The sequence below is a fragment of the Tenrec ecaudatus genome, chromosome 2 (genome assembly GCF_050624435.1).
Source record: "Tenrec ecaudatus isolate mTenEca1 chromosome 2, mTenEca1.hap1, whole genome shotgun sequence".
Taxonomy (NCBI): domain Eukaryota; kingdom Metazoa; phylum Chordata; class Mammalia; order Afrosoricida; family Tenrecidae; genus Tenrec; species Tenrec ecaudatus.
In genome coordinates this window covers 67067987-67089254 of record NC_134531.1, presented here as the reverse complement: position 1 = coordinate 67089254, position 21268 = coordinate 67067987, and the positions used below count along the sequence as shown (strand labels likewise).

Here is a 21268-nt window from a genome sequence, read left to right as displayed (position 1 = left end):
ACAACCTCAACGAAAAAAACACAGAAGAAACAAAAACAATATCAGAAGTCCTAAACCCAATGATGTACATAGAAGAAACAGACATTGATCTGCCACAGAAATAAATCAGAATGCTGCTTGAACCAATACAGGATGTGAGGGAAACAATACAGGGAAAAAAATGGAATGGCGGCGGAGATAAAGGCCACACACCAAAGGGAAATACAAGACCTAAGGAATGAGATAACAAAGACCTGTATCAAATTCACAGACTTCTCCAATAGACTTGAGGACACAGAGAATCGCATCAGTGATATAGAACAGTGGTTCTCAACCTGGGGGTTGCAACCCTTTTGGGAGTTGAACACCCTTTCACAGGGGTTGCCTAAGATCATATTTCTGATGGTTTCAGGAACTGAGATAGAGGAGCACCTCTATCCATCTCCAGGTGGGTCCACCAACATGCAGATACGCTCACATACGTGGTCACCACTACATGAGGAACTGTACTAAAGGTTTGCAGTATTAGGAAGGTTGATTACCAATGCCCTAGAGGACAACCAGGCAGACTTCAACAAACTCGAAAAGCAGTCAAAGAAAATAATCAGAGAATCTGAGGAAAACCTGAGAGCCATGTCTGATGCTAAGAAGAGGAAAACATTAGAATAATTGGACTACCTGAACAAAACACAACAAAGAAGTCAACGGCAAAAACTTCACGAGCTTAATGAATGAAAACCAGGCAACTTTTCAGGAGGTTGAAAGAACACCAGGTAGACTGTTTCCCATGAAGAAGTCACCAAGGCATATAATAGTTAAACTATCCAACTTTGAGGAAAAGGAGAAAATCCTAAGAGCAGCTAAGAAAAAACAAGCAGTCACATATAAAGGTACACAACTAAGATTAAGCTCAGACCTATCAGCAGACACTATGACAAAGAGGAGAGAGTGGAGTAACATATTACAAAAATTGTTGGAAAATGACACAAACCCAAGAATACTCTATCTGGCCAAATTATCCATCAAGATACATGGAGAAGTAGGAGTCTTTCCAGACAAGGAAAAACTCAAGGAATATGTTAAAAGAAACCCAGCCCTACAAAAGATCCTTGCTGATCCAATATGGGAAGAAGAATAGAACTCACCAAGCACAAATAAGAGACCACCACATAGAACAAACCCACACAGGGGGCAACAAAAAGAAAACAGCCCCAAAGATAGCATTGACTAAAGGGTGGCAAGAAGTAAAAAATGAACTACACATGAAAAAACACATGCACAACATGGGAGCATTGAAGTGGGAGGAAGAGAGAGTGGAGCATATCCTGGTCCACCAAGCTTGAGGAGGATATCCCCACTCAGAACAGCCAATGCACAGAGAGGACAATAGGGCTGGCCACACTATGAGATATGACATCCCTCACTGACCCATAACCCTACAGGCGACAACACTAGAGACACAGTGTCGGAATTGCACCCAATCTGACCCCACCGCACCAAGGCAATACACTAAGGGCATGCAACAGAACAGTAAGGGGAGCAGAGCAAAGAAATCCTGATGGACAACCAAAAATAGATTTTGGGGCTAGGGTGTGCTACCCTATCACACTCGACTGGAAAACGCTCCTAAAGGTCAACAAACAGACTTTGAACTATTTACAGGCTTTTCTCTTTTTTTGACATTGGTTTTTTTGTTGTTGTCCATGTTTTGTTTTATTTTATGGCTTTTTTTTTTTCAGGTCTATCTAGATAAGATAGGTGGGATAAACAATCTGGAGAAGAAAACAATGGGACCAATGGTTCCAGGGGGAGGTGGGGGAAAGGAAGTGGTGTTCACCAACCCAGGGACAAGGGAACAACAAGTGATCCAAAATCGGTGGTGAGGAGGGTGTAAAAGGCCTGGTAGGACTTGATCAAAAGCAACGTAATCAAGAGGAGTTACTGAAACACAAATGAAGGCTGAGCATGATAGTGGGACAAAAGGAAAGTAAAAGAAAATAGAGGAAATAATTAGGAGGCAAAGGGCATTTATAGAGGTCTAAATATAGGCATGTACATATGTAAATATATTTATATATCAGAATGGGGAAATAGACCTATGTGCATATATTTATAGGTTTAGTATTAAGGTGGCAGATGGACATTGGGTCTCCACTCAAGTACTTCCTCAATGCAAGAACACTTTGTTTTATTAAAGTAGCATTTCATGATGCTCACCTTCCCAACATGATCGCTGAAGACAAATGTGTGCATAAGCAAATGTGGTGAAGAAAGCTGATGGTGCCTGGCTATCAAAATATATAGTATCTGGGGTATTAAAGACTTGAAGGTAAATAAGCGGCCATCTAGCTCAGAAGCATCAAAGCCCACATGGAAAAAGCACACCATTCTGTGATCACAAGATGTCAAAGGGATCAGGCATCAGGCATCAAAAAACCAAAAATCATATCATTGTGAATGAGGGGGAGTGTGGAGTGTGGACCCAAAGCCCATCTATTGGCAACTGGACATCCCCTTACAGAAGGGTCGCAGGGAGGAGACAAGCCAATCATGGTGCAGAGTAGCACCAATGAAACATATAAATTTCCTCTAGTTCTTAAATGCTTCCTTCCCCCACCCACTATCATGATCCCAATTCTACCTTACAAATCTGGCTAGACCAGAGGATGTACACTGGTACAGATAGGAACTGGAAACACAGGGAATCCAGGACAGATTATCCCTTCAGGACCAGTGGTGAGAGCGGCTATACTGGGAGGGTGTAGGAAAGGTGGGGTAGAAAGGGGAAACCAATGACATGGATCTACATAACCTCCTCCTTAGGGGACGGAAAACAGAAAAGTGTGTGAAGGGAGACATCGGACAGTGTAAGGTATGACAAAATCACGATAATTTATAAATTATCAAGGGTTCTTGAGGAAGGGGGAAGAGAAGAGGGAGGGGCAAAATGATGAGCTGATACCAAGCGCTCAAGTAGAAAGCAAATGTTTTGAGAATGATGAGGGTAACAAGTTTACAAATTTGCTTGAGACACAATGGATGCATGTATGGATTGTGATAAGAGTTGAATGAGCCTCCAATAAAATGATTTTTTTAAAAACCACATGCACAACACAGTAATAAGAAAGGGAGGTAGGAAAACACCTAACACAAAAGGTTCAAGATGACATGACAGAGTCCACAGATGGATGTAATAACCCTGTATATTAATGGACTGAACTCAGGCATTAAAAGGCAGAGGCTAACACACTGGCTTAAAAAACACAACCCGCCAATCTGTTCCCTGCTGGAGATACATCTCAAGATTACAGATAAAAAATAGGCTGAGAATCAAACATACCAAGCAAATGGCAATTCAAAGAAAAGCAGGGGTTGCAATTCTAATCTTGGACAAAATTGATCTCAAGGTGCAAGGCAAAACAAGAGATAAGGAGTGGCACTAGATAATGCTCATGGAAACAGTAGACCAAGGACCAGTGAGCATAATAAATATATATGCTCCCAATGAGAGACCAGTGAAATTCGTCAACCAAATACTCTAAAAGATGAAAAAAGGAATTACAGGCTCAACAATTATCATAGGTGACTTTAATACACCACTCTTCGAGAAAGAAAGTTCAAATGGAAAGAGGCTTAACAAGGAGGCTACAGATCTAAATATTACAATTAGACCACTTGACCTAATATTTTCTTTTTTCCCCTCTATGTAATTTTTAAAAATCACTTTCCGCTTCCTACCTGCCCCTACCTCCCTCATGAACCCTTGATAATGCTTCCTTCAGTCTTGATGCCACATTTTTCTTCATATATTTAAGGTTCTCTGATTACTTACGAACCTAAAACTTGAATAAGCATGGTAAGAGGATGCAACCCTGATGCACAGCTTTCCTGATTTTAGACCATGTATATCCCTTTGTTCCATTAGAACAACTGACTCTTAACCATATAGAGGTTCCACATGAGCACAATGCAGTGTTCTGAAATTCCCATTCATCTCAGGACTGTCCATAGTTTGTTATAATTCACATAGTCAAATGCATTGGCATAGTCAATAAAACACAAGTAAATATTTTTCTGGTATTCACTGCTTTAAGTTAATATCCATCTGACATCAGCAATGATATCCCTTGTTCCACAACCTCTTCTGAACCCAACCAGGACCGCTAGCAAATCCCTATCAATGCACTGCTACAACCATTGTTGAATGATTTTCAGCAACATTTTACTTGATATCAATAATACGGTTCTATAATTTGAGCATTCTGTTCGGCCACATTTCTTTAGAATGAGTACAAATAGTTGTCCAGGTAGCTCTCTTCCAAATTTCATGACATAGATGAGTATTTCCAGTCTTTATCAGCTTGTTGAAACATTTTAATTGGTATTCTATAAATTCCTAGAGCTTCATTTTTGGCTAATGCTTTCAGTACGTTTTCCGTCAACACCATTGGTTTTGCTCACATGTTACCTCTTGAAATAGTGGAAGGTGACTAATTATTTTTAATACAGTGACTGTGTATTCCTTCTATCTTCTTTTGTTGCTTCCTGCATTGTTAAATATTTTTCCTGTAGAATCTTTCAATATTGCAACTTGATGCTTGATTTTTTTTAATGAGGCAATATACTCTTAGTATTAATTGGCAGGGTGTGGAAGTTGGGATCCTACATCTGGTTTGTCAACCTCCTGTAACATAGCCTGCCGAACCCAGAAGCCATTAGCAGGCTCCTGACTTTGGAGTCATTTGGCCAGTTTTGAATGGATTCATCTCAGCATCCACCAGCATGTGATCTTCCTGCTTCATCTTCGTCTTCCAGGTTCCTTCAGTCTTCCAATGGGGTTACACCAGTCAGGAGACTGGACTTAATCATGCTGCAACTGTATGAGCCATTTCTTTATATAAATATAAAGAATGGATATATTTGGTGTATAAATTCATATGCACACTATATATATATATATATGCAAAAACATATCAATGTCATTGGTTTTGCTTCTCTAGAGAGCCCACTCTAACACACATAGCTATTAAAAGAAATACAAGGTGGCAGGATATGGAGATATTGGAATCTTATTGGTGGATATTTTGTTAAAAAGAATTTACTGGTTTCTCAAAAAATTAAACATAAATTGCCATATAATCCAATCATTTCACTCCTGCGACAGACTCAAAAGAGATAAAACAGAAACTCAAATAAAATACTTTTGTACAAATGTTCATAGTAGCACTATTCACAATAGTTGAAAGGAGAAAATAACCCAATGTCCATCATCAGATGTATGGTGAACAAATTATTGAATACACCTAAAGAAGAATTAATACTGATAATATGTTACAATGTGGAGTAATCTAAACAAGATTATGCTAAATAAAAGAAATCAGAGACACAAAGTTGCATCTTTTATGATTCCATCTATATGAAATATACAGAATTGGTAAACCCAAAGAGAGAGCAAGCAGGTTGGTGGTTGCCAGGGTGTCAAACAGGGGAATAGGGTGTGATTACTTAAAAGGTACAGAGTTATTTGGAGGGGGGATTGTAAAGATGTTTTGGAACTAGACAGAGTGAACAGACAGTGATTATATTAAATGCCACTGCATGGTGTGTTTAAAAATAGTTAATTTTATGTTACATGAATTTCAACTCGATTTTTTATACTGTGTAAACATACTAATAAATACCACAACTATCACTTCCTAGGAAAATTTAAAAGTTGTATAGAGAAAGAAAATAAATCATTATAGACTACAAGGTTCAGCTTTGCACAGCATTAAAATAGTCATGATAACATAAACATTATATATGGGCCAAACCAAAAGCACAACATAACTATAGTGTGAATTAGGATCCATAAAATGGGTACTGTGGAAATAAGAGAGTGAAGGGGACAACAATCATTCTTCATAGTGTGAATCAGAGGAGTAGGCAAAGACTTAATTAGAAGATGAAATAAGGGGTGGGAGGTGGGGAAACACTTGGTAAAGTGCATCCAATTCACAGACACTAAACATTCAATCCACTCACCTGGTGGGGTCTTGTAATGGGTCATTACCATCCTGCCACTGCTCCAAATCTCCTCCACAGGGAAAACAGGAGTCAGTGTCCTGTAGTCCTAGAAATAAGGGAATTCTACCTATGACACTAGCATGTGCATTTGTCAAATGACAAGCAGATCATAACTTCTGGGCTTTTAGTAACCAAACCCACACCAATTGTTTTTTGTGACAATGTCACAGAGTGGGTTACCAAAGAGGCAATAGTCTATGCTGAATTTTTTCTTTTTTTTTTTATCATCAGCAAATAATCATTGATGATGAGTTTTTTTTGTTTTGTTTTGTTTTTGTTTTTTTGTTTTTTTAAACGTTTTATTAGGGGCTCATACAACTCTTATCGCAGTCCATACATATACATACATCAATTGTATAAAGCACATCTGTACATTCTTTGCCCTAATCATTTTCTTTTCTTTCTTTCTTTTCCCTTTTCTTTTTTTACATTTTATTAGGGACTCATACAACTCTTATCACAATCCATACATATACATACATCAATTGTATAAAGCACATCCATACATTCCCCGCCCCAATCATTCTCAAAGCATTTGCTCTTGATGATGAGTTTTGATGAACACCCTCCCCTGTCCTTCCTTTGCTATCAGGGGAGATGTTTTCTAGTCAGAATAAGAGTATCAATTGAATCAAAATTCAATGAGGGAAGAGATTTTTGCGTTTTTGTTTCCTAATGAATCTCATAAACTTAGGAAAGTACCTAACAAGAATTTTTTTTTTTTTTAGTAAATAAATCCAAAAGACAATATTTGTATCTTTGTAGGATGGTCTTTCCACTTCAGTTGATTCTGGGTTTGGGTTGCTGTCTTTTGCACCGTGATAGTTTTATTGTGTCAACCTGGTCAATAGGAACATGTGGGATTAATCAGGTCACACTTTGATTGGAGGGTAAAAAGATCAATGGCCCTGCAAGGCCCGCCCCCCTCTCTCTTGCTCTCTGGTGATGACTGCGTGCTGGAGCCTAAGTGCTGATGCTGTCGCTCAGCGGTTCCCAACCTTCCTCACGCCACGACCCTTTCATACAGTTCCTCATGTGTGGTGACCCCCCAACCATAACATTATTTTCGTTGCTACTTCACAACTGTAATGTTGTTGCTGTTATGTATCAGACGACCCCTGTGAAAGGGTCATTTGACCTAAAGGGGTCACGACCCACAGGTTGACCTACAGTGTAGCTAGTTCTCTGCCTCAACCTGTGAGCTACACTATCTGTGGGCCAGGCCAACCCATGCATTGTGTTGTTAGAGCTTGAGGCCCCTTCAAGACCTGCTTCGCCATGCTGCTGGTGCGTATATCGCTTGAGCTTGAGGCTGGTGGATTCATCGCCTTGCATTGCTTGCATTTGATATCCCATCTGGGCCTGGTTCGCTAAGCTCCTGTGCTACTGACTGTTGGTGACCCACCCGCTGTTTGCTGCCTGTGGGCAGACTCTGCTTGCCTTTCCACCAGGGAGGATTCTGCTGTCTGTTTCCTTGACCTTGGACCTGGCAGCCCACGTGAGGTGAAGGACTTCCAGTATATTAACTGTTTCATGGAAGTGAGTTGAACTGAACCCTCTGTACTGCTGTGTGGACTAATTAGCTGTCATATTTCTTCTCGGTGTGTGTGTATGTATATGTGTGTATATATATATACATACATACATATAAATCATAAGTATACTGGTTTCATTTCTCTAAAGAACCCTGCCTAACACGCACACCATGAGCACTTGAAAGCGTAACTCATGTTAGCTCAATTCACCAAAGTTCCTGAAAGGTGCAAATGTGCTTCAATGTTCCGTTTAACTCTGGCATGACTGCTTTAATATCATTTTAAGCAGACACATCTCTTAACTGCTTAGCACGTTGATTCACATATATTGTTTGAATTCTTGTTACTCATAAACTTTGGTTCTTTTTAAAGGGAGAATCGATCAAATAACCTATCCAGCTATGTTTCCATATTTCCAGAACACCAGACAATCGTGTTTGAAAGAGAAGGAAAAGGGCACATTGTGTCACTGGACAATGGAGGGAATTTGGGAAGAAGGGGACTTCAGCATCATCAGGTCACACTGACAGGACTGCAACTGGTGTCATGAAACAAAATGTGCTCAAGTGATTGAACGGAAAATGACTTCTCTCTGTAAATGTTCACTCTAAGCACAACATTTTCCAATAACATTAAAATCAGGGGCAAAAAGAGAGAAGTCAGCCAAGCCTCTGGTATATGTCTGATTTTTACCTGAAACCACAGGCGACTCTCCTTTGACCCAGGAATTCACAAAGTGCTCGCCCTGAGGAAAACAAAAATGCACGTGATGGACCATTTGGTCTACAAACCACATACTTAACCATTAACAAACACTGTACAGAACTCCATAGGAGAAAAATATTCACTGGATGAAGTGGCGGGATTGTTGAAGAATCATTCCTTTATCCATCAATGTTAGAGTGTTTGTTTGATGTAATACAAATCACAGCCATTGTGAATATTACCTAGACCCTAGAAAGAACACACTTTCAAGGGGCTACATTTCCCGCTGAGCCTTTCAGAAACAGAAATGCATCTAGATCTCCCAGATGGACTTTGCTAACGAAGAAGAGAGAAAGAGAAGAAGGAATTGGATTCAGAAGGGTCTGAAGTATGAAGCAAACCAGCCTTCTCTGATCACTGCACCCAGATTCCTTCTACACGCTTAGTTCACGCTCCCTGGGTAGGGCCACCACTTGCCCTGTCTTCTGAGTCAAGTGAGCCAATAAATCATCTTTTTCGCACAAGTCAATTTGGGCTGGATTTCCTTGGGGCTGCTATTGAGTTAACCCTTACTGATAGAGGGCAAAGTAACCAGTTTGGAGTCATGGGGCACCAGCTGAGATAGATGTGCTGTGGCGATGGTGGCTTGGGTCAGAACATGTCATCCAGACTTTCCCATGAGCAGCTTGGGGAGTTAATCTCATTTGCAGGGGGCAAGACTAGAAGGAAAGACAAGCCAAGCTAACTAATCAAAAGTCAGCTTTGGAAACAAAAAATTCTAAGGGCTCCATTTTATCGAGAACATGTGATTTTCTGGCCCCCGCCACTCCACCCGCCCAGCCACAATGTGCCAAGAGCAGAGGGTGGGGAGGGGTGGTGATGGGAAGATGGAAAGAAAAGGGAGAAGAAAGTAGAGCCAACGAAGGTTAAAAAAAAAAACCCAAACACCCATGCCTTCCTCTTTAATTCAGATTTTGTTAGAGAGTCAAACTTACCGTGACATCAACAAATCCCTCGTAGCTTTCAATATACTGGGTAATTTCCTCTGAGGTTTTCTTACTTAGAAGAAATTCACATCTGTAATTAATAAGCATAATTAAAATGTACCTGATATTGTGTTAGCAGTATCCCCTATCTGAACTGTGGTTAAGGTTGCACACTGCACGTTTGCTAAATCTTACTGGTTCATACACTTAAAATTGGTGAACTTTATTCTAGTTCAATAAAACTTTCAAAATTTTACCACCAAAATTTGTCTAGGGCGGCTGTCATTCTCATATACTTCATCTTTATTTCTGTTAGTCACAACATGTGATGACTTTGAATGGAATCTTCAGATGGTCTTCTCTCTTGAAACAAAGAATGTTGTGCACCACCCTTCTTAATACGATTGAGTTGTTGAGCTGTAGAACATGTGGATGAAGTGCTACTAAAACATGCAATACAATCAAAGACTGATTCACAGAAGCATGGAAGCTTAAATGTTGTGTTTGTTGGATTCCCTTCACCCACCTTTCTGTTGTCCATTCCCCGGAGGGAGGGGGTTATATGTAGATCCTATAATCAGTCCACCCTTTACACCCCACTCTCCCTCCACCCGCCAAGTATTGCCACTTTCACCACTGGTCCTGAAGGGATCGTCTGTCCTGGATTCCCTGTGTTTCCAGTTCCTATATGTACCAGTGTGCATCCTCCGGTCTAGCCAGATTTGTAAGGTAGAATTGGGATCATGATAGTGGGGTGGTGGAAGCATTTAAGAACTAGAGGAAAGTTGTATGTTTCATCATTGATATACTGCACCCAGACTGGCTCGTCTCCTCCCTGCGACCCTTCTATAAGGGGATGTCCAGTTGCCTGCAGATGCGCTCTGGGTCCCCACTCTGCACTCCCCCTCATTCACAATATTATTTTTTTGGTTCTTTGATGCCTGATACTGATCCCTTCGACACTTCGTGATCACGGTGCCCGACTATTAAAAGATATAGTGTCTGGGGTCTTAAAGGCTTGAAGTTAAACAAACAGCCATTCAATAGTGAAGCAACACGCCCATATGGAAGAAGCACACTAGCCAGTGTGATCGTTAAGTGTCATTGAGACTGGGCAACAGGCATCAGAAGATTCACAACAAACAAACAGTAAACAAACAAGCAAAAATGCATTGGTTAGAGGGAGGGGTGTCGGAAGGGAGGCCCAAAGCCCATCTATGGACAATGGAACACACTCCCCAGGGGTCGCAGAGAGGAGTTGAGTCAATCAGGGTGCAGTAGAGTACTAATGGGTCACACAATATACCTCTGCTCCCTGGAGGCCTCCTCATACCCCGCTATCATGACCCCAGTGCCGCTTCCCAATCTAGACTAGATGGGCGCATGTGCATAGGTATAAGCAAGAGATAAAACTCACAACACATGGAGCCCAGGAACAAGAATGGGAATAGAGATAACAAAAGGGTACGGGAGAGAGAGGGGCACCAATTGCAATGAATGGCACATAACCACAAACCTCCAGCCAGGGGAAGAACAACAGAAACCAGAGGGGAAGGGAGACAGCTGCTGGTGTGAGATTTGAAAATAATTAACAATCTTCAATCTATCAGGGGCCATTAGGGTTGGGGGGTGGGAAGAAACTGGGGGGGGGGGGGAAGAGGAGCTGGTCCCAAGGGTTCAATGGAAAGTAAATGTCTAGAAAAGAACGATGGGATATATGTACGAATATGTAGGATACAATTGAGCCCCCAATAAAATGATTAAAATGATAAGTCCTATAACAATGAAGTCATGCAGCCACTGCCCAGGTGGAAATGGAGCTACACGTCTATCTCCGCACATCTTCAGATCGTACGCCTCTGGACACGGCCTCCAGATCACAGAGAGAAGTTTGCTGGATCTGGGGTTGCAGGACTTCTTCTCCACAGCTCCAGAAAGGGTTGTTCCAGGACTGGTTATCCCAGGCTTGGGTGCACCAAGTCTGGCTATTCCACACCTGGCTGCTCTTCCAGATCTGGTTGCTCAGAGCCTGACTGCTCCAACTCTGGTGGCCCAGGTCTCACAGTTGCAGTTCTGATCACTCCCCATTGGAAGGTTTCCAGAAGGCAGGCATCCTTGGTGGGAAGAAGCACAGAGGTCCAGGTATCTGTGGGTGCAGAGACCTGAGTCACACCATGGCCTTTCTTTGACCATTGGTGGTTTTCTGTCACCTCTTACATTTCCTTCTTTGGTTCTGGAGCCAGAGCTTAGCCTGTTTGTAGCTGAGATTCAGGATTTTGGAACGTTCTTGCACCTTCTAGAGGCTGAGGTTTTTCTGTTTCTGCCATTTGTCCGAGTATGCACAGCTGGGTTGGACCTTCTGTTTCTTGCCCGTCCCTTACTTTGCTTCTTCACTGGGCTCTTCTCTTCAGAATCGGGCAGTTGTGCTTTGGGACTGGTGGAAGGTTCTGGGTTATCTTGAAGAAGTAGGTCCATGGAGGAGCAGGAGAGACTGCAGTCTCTGAGTAGGGTGCCTCGGGAGATGACATTTGCAAGGCTGTATCCGTGTCTTCAGCCCCTCAAAATTGGAGTTGTCGGTGAAGAGTCTCTAGAATTGGAAGCTTCTCTCAGGCTCTGGGGAGAAGCTACATCCACACTCATGTTGAGTAGAAGACAAAAAAGAGAATGATAAAAAAACAAAACAAAAATAAACCAACAACAAAAGCAAAGCTCTAAATTGTGTAGCACGTCAAGCAGACTTAAAGTCATTTTACATAGATCATACAAAGAACTCTAGATGTAAAAGCATTAAAAGGCTGAAAGGAAAGGAAAATGCTTTAATAGAGACTGTAAATCTTTACAAGAGTACAAAGACTCATATGTTTCCCAAGGAGTGGCTAGTCGTTTTGAACTGCTGACCTTGTGGTTAGCAAACCATGTCTGCTTGAATAAATCTTGGGTGTTCTGGTTCTGGATAGGAAAAGATCAAGACTGTCGGTACGACGCCACAGGAAGATGGGCCTGGTGAGTTTTGCTTCTTATGAAAACCTGAACACTTTCAACAGAAAGAAATACACATCCACTTACTTGGGGAACCACTTAGCATGTTCTTTCCAAGGATCATCTCCTTCTTCCCAATTTCCCAAACACCCACCACAGGAAAAACACTGCACGGTGTCCTTTTTACCTACACAGGAAGGGAAAGAGTTAGATGGCCCAGAGGGTGTGTCCCTGGGAGTCCATTCATTGTTCAGTGTGTGAAGGACACCGGCTCCCGCAGCCTGGCCACTCACACCCTGGTCTCGCTGCAGCTCCAGCCACAGCCCACTGGCCTAGAGGATCACATTGTAAGCTCTGGCACTCCATTCCTTGGCCATGGCCGTACTTCTCACCCTAAGCCCTCTCCTACTTCCCTCAACAGGCTCCCCCACTGCTTCACAGAGCCGTCTTTCGCTCTGCGATGGGAAAGCAACAAACCCCAGAATAAAACACAGTCAGAAGATCCACCATCCAGATTTGCCATGACATTACTGTGGAAACTCAGGTAAGTTTCTTGAACACTGAGTCTCAGTGCCTTGGACTGTGACGTGGGGCAAGGGGGCACATTTGTAGGATTAGAATTAGTGCCCAATCCTGTGCCAATCACAACGTCGGCATTCAGTAAAAGATCGTTACTGTTATTATAATTCTCATCTGCATCTGTTGTAATATCTGTTGTGTGACTAGGATAATTCAAACTATGTTAATTTTCTGAAATGAAAGTTGCTTTACACATTAGAATTATCCCTACTGTTAAAAAAAATCTCTCCAATACTAAAGAGCATTGAAGAGAATCCAAGATTATGTAAGAGCTGCAGAAGGAGACTTAGTGAGGAGACTGGAGCCAGGTTGACCTCATGATCTATTTTTAGGCCCTTAAGAGTGAAACCAATATTTTGTAAAGTCCACATTTAAGGAAAAATAACTTTCTGATAATACGTTTATTATTGAGTGCCATTGAGTCCATTTTTACTCATAGCGACCCCATATGACAGACCTGCCCAGAGGGTCTTCTAAGGTGCAATCTTTCCGGGAGCATGTCACCAAGTCTTTCTCCATGGAGTCACTGGGGAGGTTTGATGTGCCAACCTTTCGGTAAGCAGCTGAGTGCTTACCTGTTTTGCCACAGGGCTCTTGGATGCTTCAAGTACTGGCAGTCCCGGGATTGTGAACCCAATCTGCTCCTCTCTGTGTCTTACGTCTAAGTCTTAAAGTTGAATTTGTAAGTCAGTCACAGGTGCATATGGTTCTGACTTAGCCTTACATGATCTAGTTCAATGTGTCCATGTCTGGACAGAAAGGGGGTATGCACATAGTAAAGCTGCATGAGCAGCAAGTTAAGATGATTGTGATGAAGAATTTGTTGGTTTAACTATTTCAAAGTAAAGATTGTCTACCAACTGCCAGGCCAGCAGTTTGAAACCACCAGTCACTCCTTAGAAGAAATGTGAGGCTCTCTACTCCTGTAAACCCACAGGGACAGTTCTACCCTGCCCTACAGGGTCTCTGTGAATTAGCAACAACTCGATGACAGTGAGTTTTTATTTATTTATATTTTAGATTGGTCTTAAACTTCACAAAACTAAGGACTTTACTGTCTATAAATTAACACATTGAACTAAGCCTAAGATACAACTAAAGTAAAATGTCTAAATTAAAGTCTAATAAAATAGACTCATATAGAGGAGCCCTGGTGGTAACGTGGTTTGAGTCAGACAGACAACTACAAAGTCAGCGGTCCAAAACCACCCGCTGCTTTCCTGAAGATTTATGAAGCTCTCTATTCCCATAAAGAGTTACAGTCCCATACTTGCCGTCAGGAAGGGAACACAGAAGATATGGGTGTTATAGCAAAATGTGGTGAAGAAGTTAGATGGTGCCTAACTATCAGATAAAATAATGTCTGGGGTCTTAAAGGTTTGTCTCCAAACAAGCAGTCATCTAAGTGAGAGATCAACTAAGTCCACATGGAAGAAGCACACCAACATCAGTGACCAAAGGATTGTAGATCATATCCTGAGGAGGGAACAGTACCAGAGCTTAAATTGTGAGAATCTGGCTTGCAGAAAGTTATGGATGACAGTGGGAGCCCAAGATACATGTATGAGATCCACATAGGAAATAAGCCTCCAGTGATTTCCCTTCATCCATAATGGAGGGATGGGAAGAAACTGGTTACCAGAGAGTGCACTGGAGAGATGACTCTAAGAGCTCAGAATGATAAACCTGACTTGAACGCTTAAAACCTTGTCAGTTGATCCCTACTCTGATGCATGTTGGGCCTGATCTGGTTTCCAAGATTTTCTGTATTTTGTTTGTTTGCTCATATTGGGGTTGATCTCAGATGTATTTTGTCATTGGGGGTGACAATTTTTAAAATGTTTTTCTATGTTTCAGTATATGAAACTCAGGATTTATGAACCTATAGGGTCAGTGAGTTGAATAAGAGTTTCTGGGGGTGGGGGAAAGGGGAGGGAGGGGAAAAAAAAAAGAGGACCCGATGCAAGGGGCTTAAGTGGAGAGCAAATGCCTTGAGAATGATTGGGGCAGGGAATGTATGGATGTGCTTTATACAATTGATGTATGTATATGTATGGATGGTGATAAGAGTTGTATGAGTCCCTAATAAAATGTAAAAAAAAAACAAAAAAAAACCAGACGCACTGCCACTGAGTGGATTCCCACTCACAGCAACCTTCTAAGGTGGAGTAGACGTTCCCCTGTGAGTTGACTGTAGACCTTTATGAAAGTCTTTCTCCCATGGTGTGACGGGTGGTTTCAAATTGCTGACCTTTTGATCAGGAGTCCAATGTACATCACTATGGCATTCTAATACTGTTTCATTGGCAATTCAGATGGCTCACCACAGTATGACAGAAAGTTAAAGATAAGTAAATGGAATATAGTTCATTATTCAAAAATAGATACGTATGCATTAGATTTTTAAAAATAAGGCGATAGAAATTAGAAATTATCATTTCAGTTTCTTAGCTTTCCCCTCCAGAGCTGATTTTCTGGTTCTCTAAAGTTTTTGTGTTCATAATACTTCTCTCTCTGCACTAATGATGCGATGGTGGAAGACAAAGTCACATATAGATACTAGAAGAGAAAGGTCAGCAATAAATCATTTCTACCACTACTACATAAGAAGAACACTTGAAACACATTAACGTACTGAAAAAGCAGAACAATCTTCCTGTCTCAAAATGTTTTTTTAAAAATTACACTGTGCAGTTGAAAAGTGACATTTTTATTATTTAATCGTATCCTATTTTAGCTGATATGCTGAGAGGATGCATTGTCATGTACACTTTCCTCCAAAGTAAAGGTATTAAAGTCACGGAATCATCCAAAAAAAAAAAAAAAGAGTTTCTGGGGGTAACAGTGGAAGTTGGGGTAAAAAGGAGCTGATGCCAAGGAGTCCAGAAGGAAAATAATGTTTGAAAACTGATTGTGGTAGCTATTGTACAGTACTGCTTGATGTGATTGAATTATGGAATGATATGATATCTGTATTATCTCCTAATGGAATGTTTTTTTGTGGGAGTAAAAAGTTACGGTCTCAGAAACCTACAGGGGAAGTTCCCTTGTATCCTACAGGGTCGCTGTGAGTTATGATCAACTCAATGGCAGTCAGTCTGATTTCAATTTTTTTGGTATCTTATATGACATATCTAATAAGTGAAAAAGGTTATCCAACACATTGCAAAGGTGACTGAAATATGGACTCTGAACTCCAGTGAAACACTTTAGTAAATAATTTCAAGTTACCCGTAAAGACAAAGCCAGCTGCTGACAGCTCACTTGGGGAAATTCCTTGGGCATAAAATGGCCAGTTTTTGAAGGATTCAAGTCTGACCTCCTCTTCTTGATACTTCACTTTATCCAAATATCTCAGGTTGTTATCCCAATACTTGACCCGAGCATCATACTTGGGAATGTTACCAACATCTTTGCCCAAAAGGAATTCACAGTCTGGATGTAACCTCTTGTGGTCTTCCATGGGGCATCTCCTGAGGCTGGTACCAAAGAGGATTAAACTACAGCAGAAGCACTGAATCCCAGATTTCACTCCTGTTAAATAAAACCCTGCAGATGCCATCGCCTGAGGGGTCCAAGAGCTGTAGGACTCATAGGTCACAAAAGACTTCAGCCTCTTTGCTTCACTGCGCATTCTTGAGTTAAAGCCTTTTTGCATCTTTGCTCGGTCCTTCCGCTCCTCCTCTTCCATTTCCTTTGCTAACTTAACTGCATCTATGCCCAGAAGGACAGAGACCTCTAACAACACAGAAAAATCAAACTGGGAAATGTTCTCATCAGAGACCTTCTCCTCTGTGGCCATTTTCTGAAAAGAGAAGGAGAAATTGGTTAATTGGCTACCATAGCTTATTTATAAGAAAGCGCATTCCCCACGTTTCTTTTAAAAAGGCACACTTTGGAGGGTTGTCAAATCAAAAGAGATGCTGCCTGGGGAATTGAAAAGCATCGGTATCCTTTCACATCACCAATGAGCAAATGTTTGCTAACCACCTACTTACTGTCAAGTGCAGTTCAAAGATGATGCCAATGGCTAATTACACCTGGCTATTAACGGAAAAGTTGGAAGCTGGCATTCACCTAGAGGCACCTTAAAAGAAAAATCAACCATTGAAAGCCACCAGCGTGACTTGGAATCACTTGATGGTAATTGGTTATGGTTATTATGCATCCACTCTTTCCAGCCCCGCTCCTCCCCGACCTTCAACAGTTATAATTAATGGCCAAGGGCCACCACCCACTCCATTGCCACCAGATCAACAAAGATAAGTAAAAATAATAAACAATGCAATGTCTCAAAGACAGCAATCCACTTCTGTTCACTATAAGGATCAATGAGGCACAATGAGTGACCTAGGCAGAGAGCTAAAGGACCCCCCTGAGGAGGAAAAGGCATTGGATCTATCAGAAAAGAATTCAGAAGAATGATGTTAAATATTTTCAATGGATAGAGAAAAAGATCAAGAAAGCCACAGCAGGGATCAGGGAGGGGAAATAGAAAACGTTGGATTCCTTTATGTTAACAAAAAGAACTCTAAAAAGAAAATAAAAACCCCCAAATAGAAAGGAAACCAGGTTTACGCTCACAATGTCAGCCCAAATTAAAAAACCCAGAAAACACCAAATAGTGGCTAAGATGTGGAGAGATTGGACTCGTACATGCTGCTGGTGGACTTGTAAATACATACAGCCACTGTGAACAATGATATGGTGATGCTTAAAGCAACTGAGAATTGAAATCCCATACGATCCAACAATACCACTAATACGCATATACCCTAAAGAAGCAAGAGACACAACACAAGTGGATGTACGCTCTTCCATGTTCATAGCAGCATAGTTCACAGTAGCAAGAAATTGGAAATAACCCAAATGACCAACGGTGGGAAAACGGAAAAAGAAACTATGGTATAGACACACAGTGGAAGACTATGCATCCCTGAAAAACAGTGAAGAAAGCATGAAACACTGAATGACATGTTAGGACCTGGAAAATATTATGCTGAGTGAAGTAAGTGAATCACAAAAGTACAAGTAGTGTATGTGTCCACTACCATAAGGAGAAACACCAATTAAACAAATCTTAGGGAACAATTCCTGAACAAAAGGGGAAAAGGAGCATACATCACCTCCCTTTTAAGCACCTCACAAGCGTCACCTTGAAGGAAGAGGCCTCACATTGTCTGGGGTCACTCCTTCAAGAAGAGGGAAAAGGGAGAAGGCCATCCTTTTGAGGTTCTTCAACATGGAGACAAAGTTGGGGGAAATTAATGGGCCCCCATAGAAATGGAAGGAGAACCTGGCCAGAAAATCAAGTCAACAACACCAGGGGAGAGGAGCATCTACATTTTGGAGAAGACACTGATAGTTCTTTTGGTGAGTATGGTGGGTGACTGGGGAGAAGTAATCTCACATGAGGAAGGGAAGCTAAACAATGATTATAAGGAAGTTAGGGAGACCAGGTTTTATCTTCCTAGGTAGACACTCTGAATACCTTTCTACCCAACTCTCGGTGAACCACACCATGGACTAAGCACCATGATGACCTTGGACACTGGTCTTGCAGGCAGCATGGCATAACCCAAGGGCTACACCAGAGAAACTTACCATAGAGGCCCAGCAGGATGAACTGAGCCAAGCCCCAGAGGTGCCTGCACCCTTGAACTGAGGACTGGGATTTTCAGATGGGAGGGGAAGCAGAAAGTGACTGCCCTGGACTTGTGGAAATGGTGGTCACTGAACCTTGGGAGGAAACCCCAGCTTGATGAATGTCCAATGGTAAGGGACCCAGAATCACCATATACTTAGTACCTCAATGCACCTCACAGTGACATGACAGGTTTTGATCTGTTGGGCAGGGATCTGAACTTGGAAGAACTGATCCAGGAGGTTTCACCTGGCACCAAGCCCCATGCTTAGGTAAACAGAGCTCCATCAAATGGGGGATTGAACTGTGTGGAGCAGCAACTCCTGGGTTGTGGCTCACAGAGGAGCTGCACTCCCACAGATTCCTTATACCGACAGTGTCTGGAGCGGTGTGTCATTGGAAAAACTGATGTTCTAATTGTCTTATACCCCAGGGGGGATGATTGATGATGTTTTACTGTGTTAGTCTAGGTTGACTAGAGCAACAATCGCTTCTCGGCTTTTTGACTAAGATCAAGTGTGACTAGAGAAACAAAATCCAGAGACACCCATAGGTGTGTAAGAGAGAGCTTGATATCAAAGAGCAATTGTATATTGAGAAAATGTCCCAGCCCAGTCCAGATCAAGTCCATAAGTTTGATATTAGCCCCTATGTCCAATACTAGTCCATAAATTCCTCTTTAGACGCACACAACACATGCAATTATGCCGAATGCAAGATCACAGGTCAGTGGGTGGAAAGTCCTGTGGATCCAATGGTGGTGGAAGCATCTCCAGGGCTCTGACTGCCATCAGTGTGACTCCATGTGGCTTGTCAACGAGAATGGGAAGCAAAGAAAGAGTGTAGACCACCTCCAAGTCAGAAGAGAGGAAGTTCCCAGAATCCTCATGAGAAAGCCATGCCCACAAGAAAGTATCATCAGGCTATGATCTGATTGACAGGCTAGACTCTACCACCCCTAGACCTATTTATCAAGTTGACATGAAATTATGTAACTACCATACGTACTTTTCTATTTCTATGAGTTTTTGTCTTCCTGCCTTTAGTTACTTTGTTTTTTGTTTGCTGCTTGGTTTGTTGCTGTTGTTGATGTAGTTGGTCTTATGGGATTTTGACTTTGTCATAATATAACCCCCAAAGTAAAACTGAGTCATGTATATCCCAGAGGCAAACAGATGGATTCTGAGTACCCACTTAACTCTAGCCCAATCCAGTAACAGTTACTTCTGATAACATGGCCCTGCTCAATACCCACCTTCATGAAATGATCACTGAAGATAAGGGTGCTACAGCAAAGTATGGTAAAGAAAGCAGATGGTGCTCAGCTATCAATGACAATAGTGTCTGGAGTCTTAAAGGCTTGTATTGAAACAAGCAGCCATCTAAGCAAGGAGTCAACTAAATCCACATGGAAGAAGCACACCAGCTTGTATGATCCAAAGATGACAATAGCAAAATTCAAATATGACAAAGGGAGAAGTATCAGAGCTTAGATTGCTAATACTCAATTTGTAGAAGGCTGTGGAGGACAGTGGGAGCCCAAATCCATCTGCAGAGTATCTAGTCAGATTAAGACGCTGGCAGATACCCTCAGGCCACAGGCAAGGGTCTGGAAGAGGTTTACTATCAGATAGAGATCATTGTAAGCATGATTATACTGGAGCAAACTTGATGCTTTGTCAGTTGACCCCCCTCTTGACCCAACCTGAAGTTGGTCTAGGTGCAAGTACTGTAAATACTTGCGTATAAGCCGACCCAAATATCAGCCGAGGCGCCTAATTTTACCACAAAAATTGCATTTAAAATGTGCTGAAAATGGCTTAGACACGAGTATATACAGTATTTCTTGCTTGTTCCATGACAAAAATGTTGAGGCACAAAAGGAGTAGATGCATAGAGATAAAAACTGACGCAAGAGGAGGTAGTTGGGGGCGGGAGATAGGGAGGGTGAGGGGGCTGATGGAGCAAACAATGTATGTGAGAACCGGAGGGAGCACTACGACTGATTGTGATTATACAATTCATTTTAAAAGTGACTTAGTCATGAAAAAAAGAAAATATTAAAATTGATTGGGGTAATGAAGGTACAATTATTGATATGATTGAACTACTGGATTGTATTAGATGTGGATTATGTGCCAACAAAACTGTTTTTAAAAAAGGGGAAACCAGGAAAATATTACCATTTACAATAGCCACCCAAAAGACGAAATACTTAAGAATAAACTTAAACCGAGAAACAAAAGATTCGTACAAAGAAAACTATGAAATACTACTACAAGAAACCAAAAAAGATCTACATAAATGGGAAAATATTCTATATATATGGATAGGAAGATCTACCATTGTAAAAATATCAATATTACCCAAAGTAATCTATAAATACAATGCAATTCCAATCCAGATCCCAGTATCATTCTTGAAATAAATGGAACACAAATCACTAACTTTACGTGGAGAGGAATGAGACCCAGGATAAGCATCACTAAAGACGAACACAGTAAGAAGCCTCGGATGCCTGACCTCAAAGCCATGAGAGCTAAAACAGACCGGTCTGGGTACTTCCATAGATACAAAGACCAATGTAACACATCAGAGAACACCTACAGACAACTGATTTTTACAAAGGGCCAAAACTCATTAAATGGAAGAGTTGTTGTTAGGTGCCACAGAATCAGTTCCCACTCATAGCCACCCTATGTACAACGGAACAAAGCACCCCAACCCCCGCCACTCTGCCCTCCCTGCACCACCCTAACAATTGTTCCTGCTCTTCTTTAAAAAATTTATTTAAA

The 21268-nt window shown here is 41.5% G+C and overlaps 1 protein-coding gene and 1 pseudogene across 1 annotated transcript in view; both read right to left on the bottom strand.

Moving 5' to 3' along the window:
• Positions 1-16631, bottom strand: part of NAIP (NLR family apoptosis inhibitory protein) — a 43858-nt gene extending 27227 nt beyond the window's left edge. The window contains exons 1-5 of the mRNA XM_075541144.1: positions 16061-16631; positions 12338-12437; positions 9281-9362; positions 8274-8325; positions 6004-6091 (exon numbers count right to left, since the gene is read on the bottom strand). Of these exons, the coding sequence (XP_075397259.1) occupies positions 6004-6091; positions 8274-8325; positions 9281-9362; positions 12338-12437; positions 16061-16631 (893 nt within the window). The remainder of the gene's footprint in view (positions 1-6003; positions 6092-8273; positions 8326-9280; positions 9363-12337; positions 12438-16060) is intronic.
• Positions 11100-11911, bottom strand: LOC142438786 (homeobox protein NANOG-like; annotated as a pseudogene).
• Positions 16632-21268: the final 4637 nt, after the last annotated feature.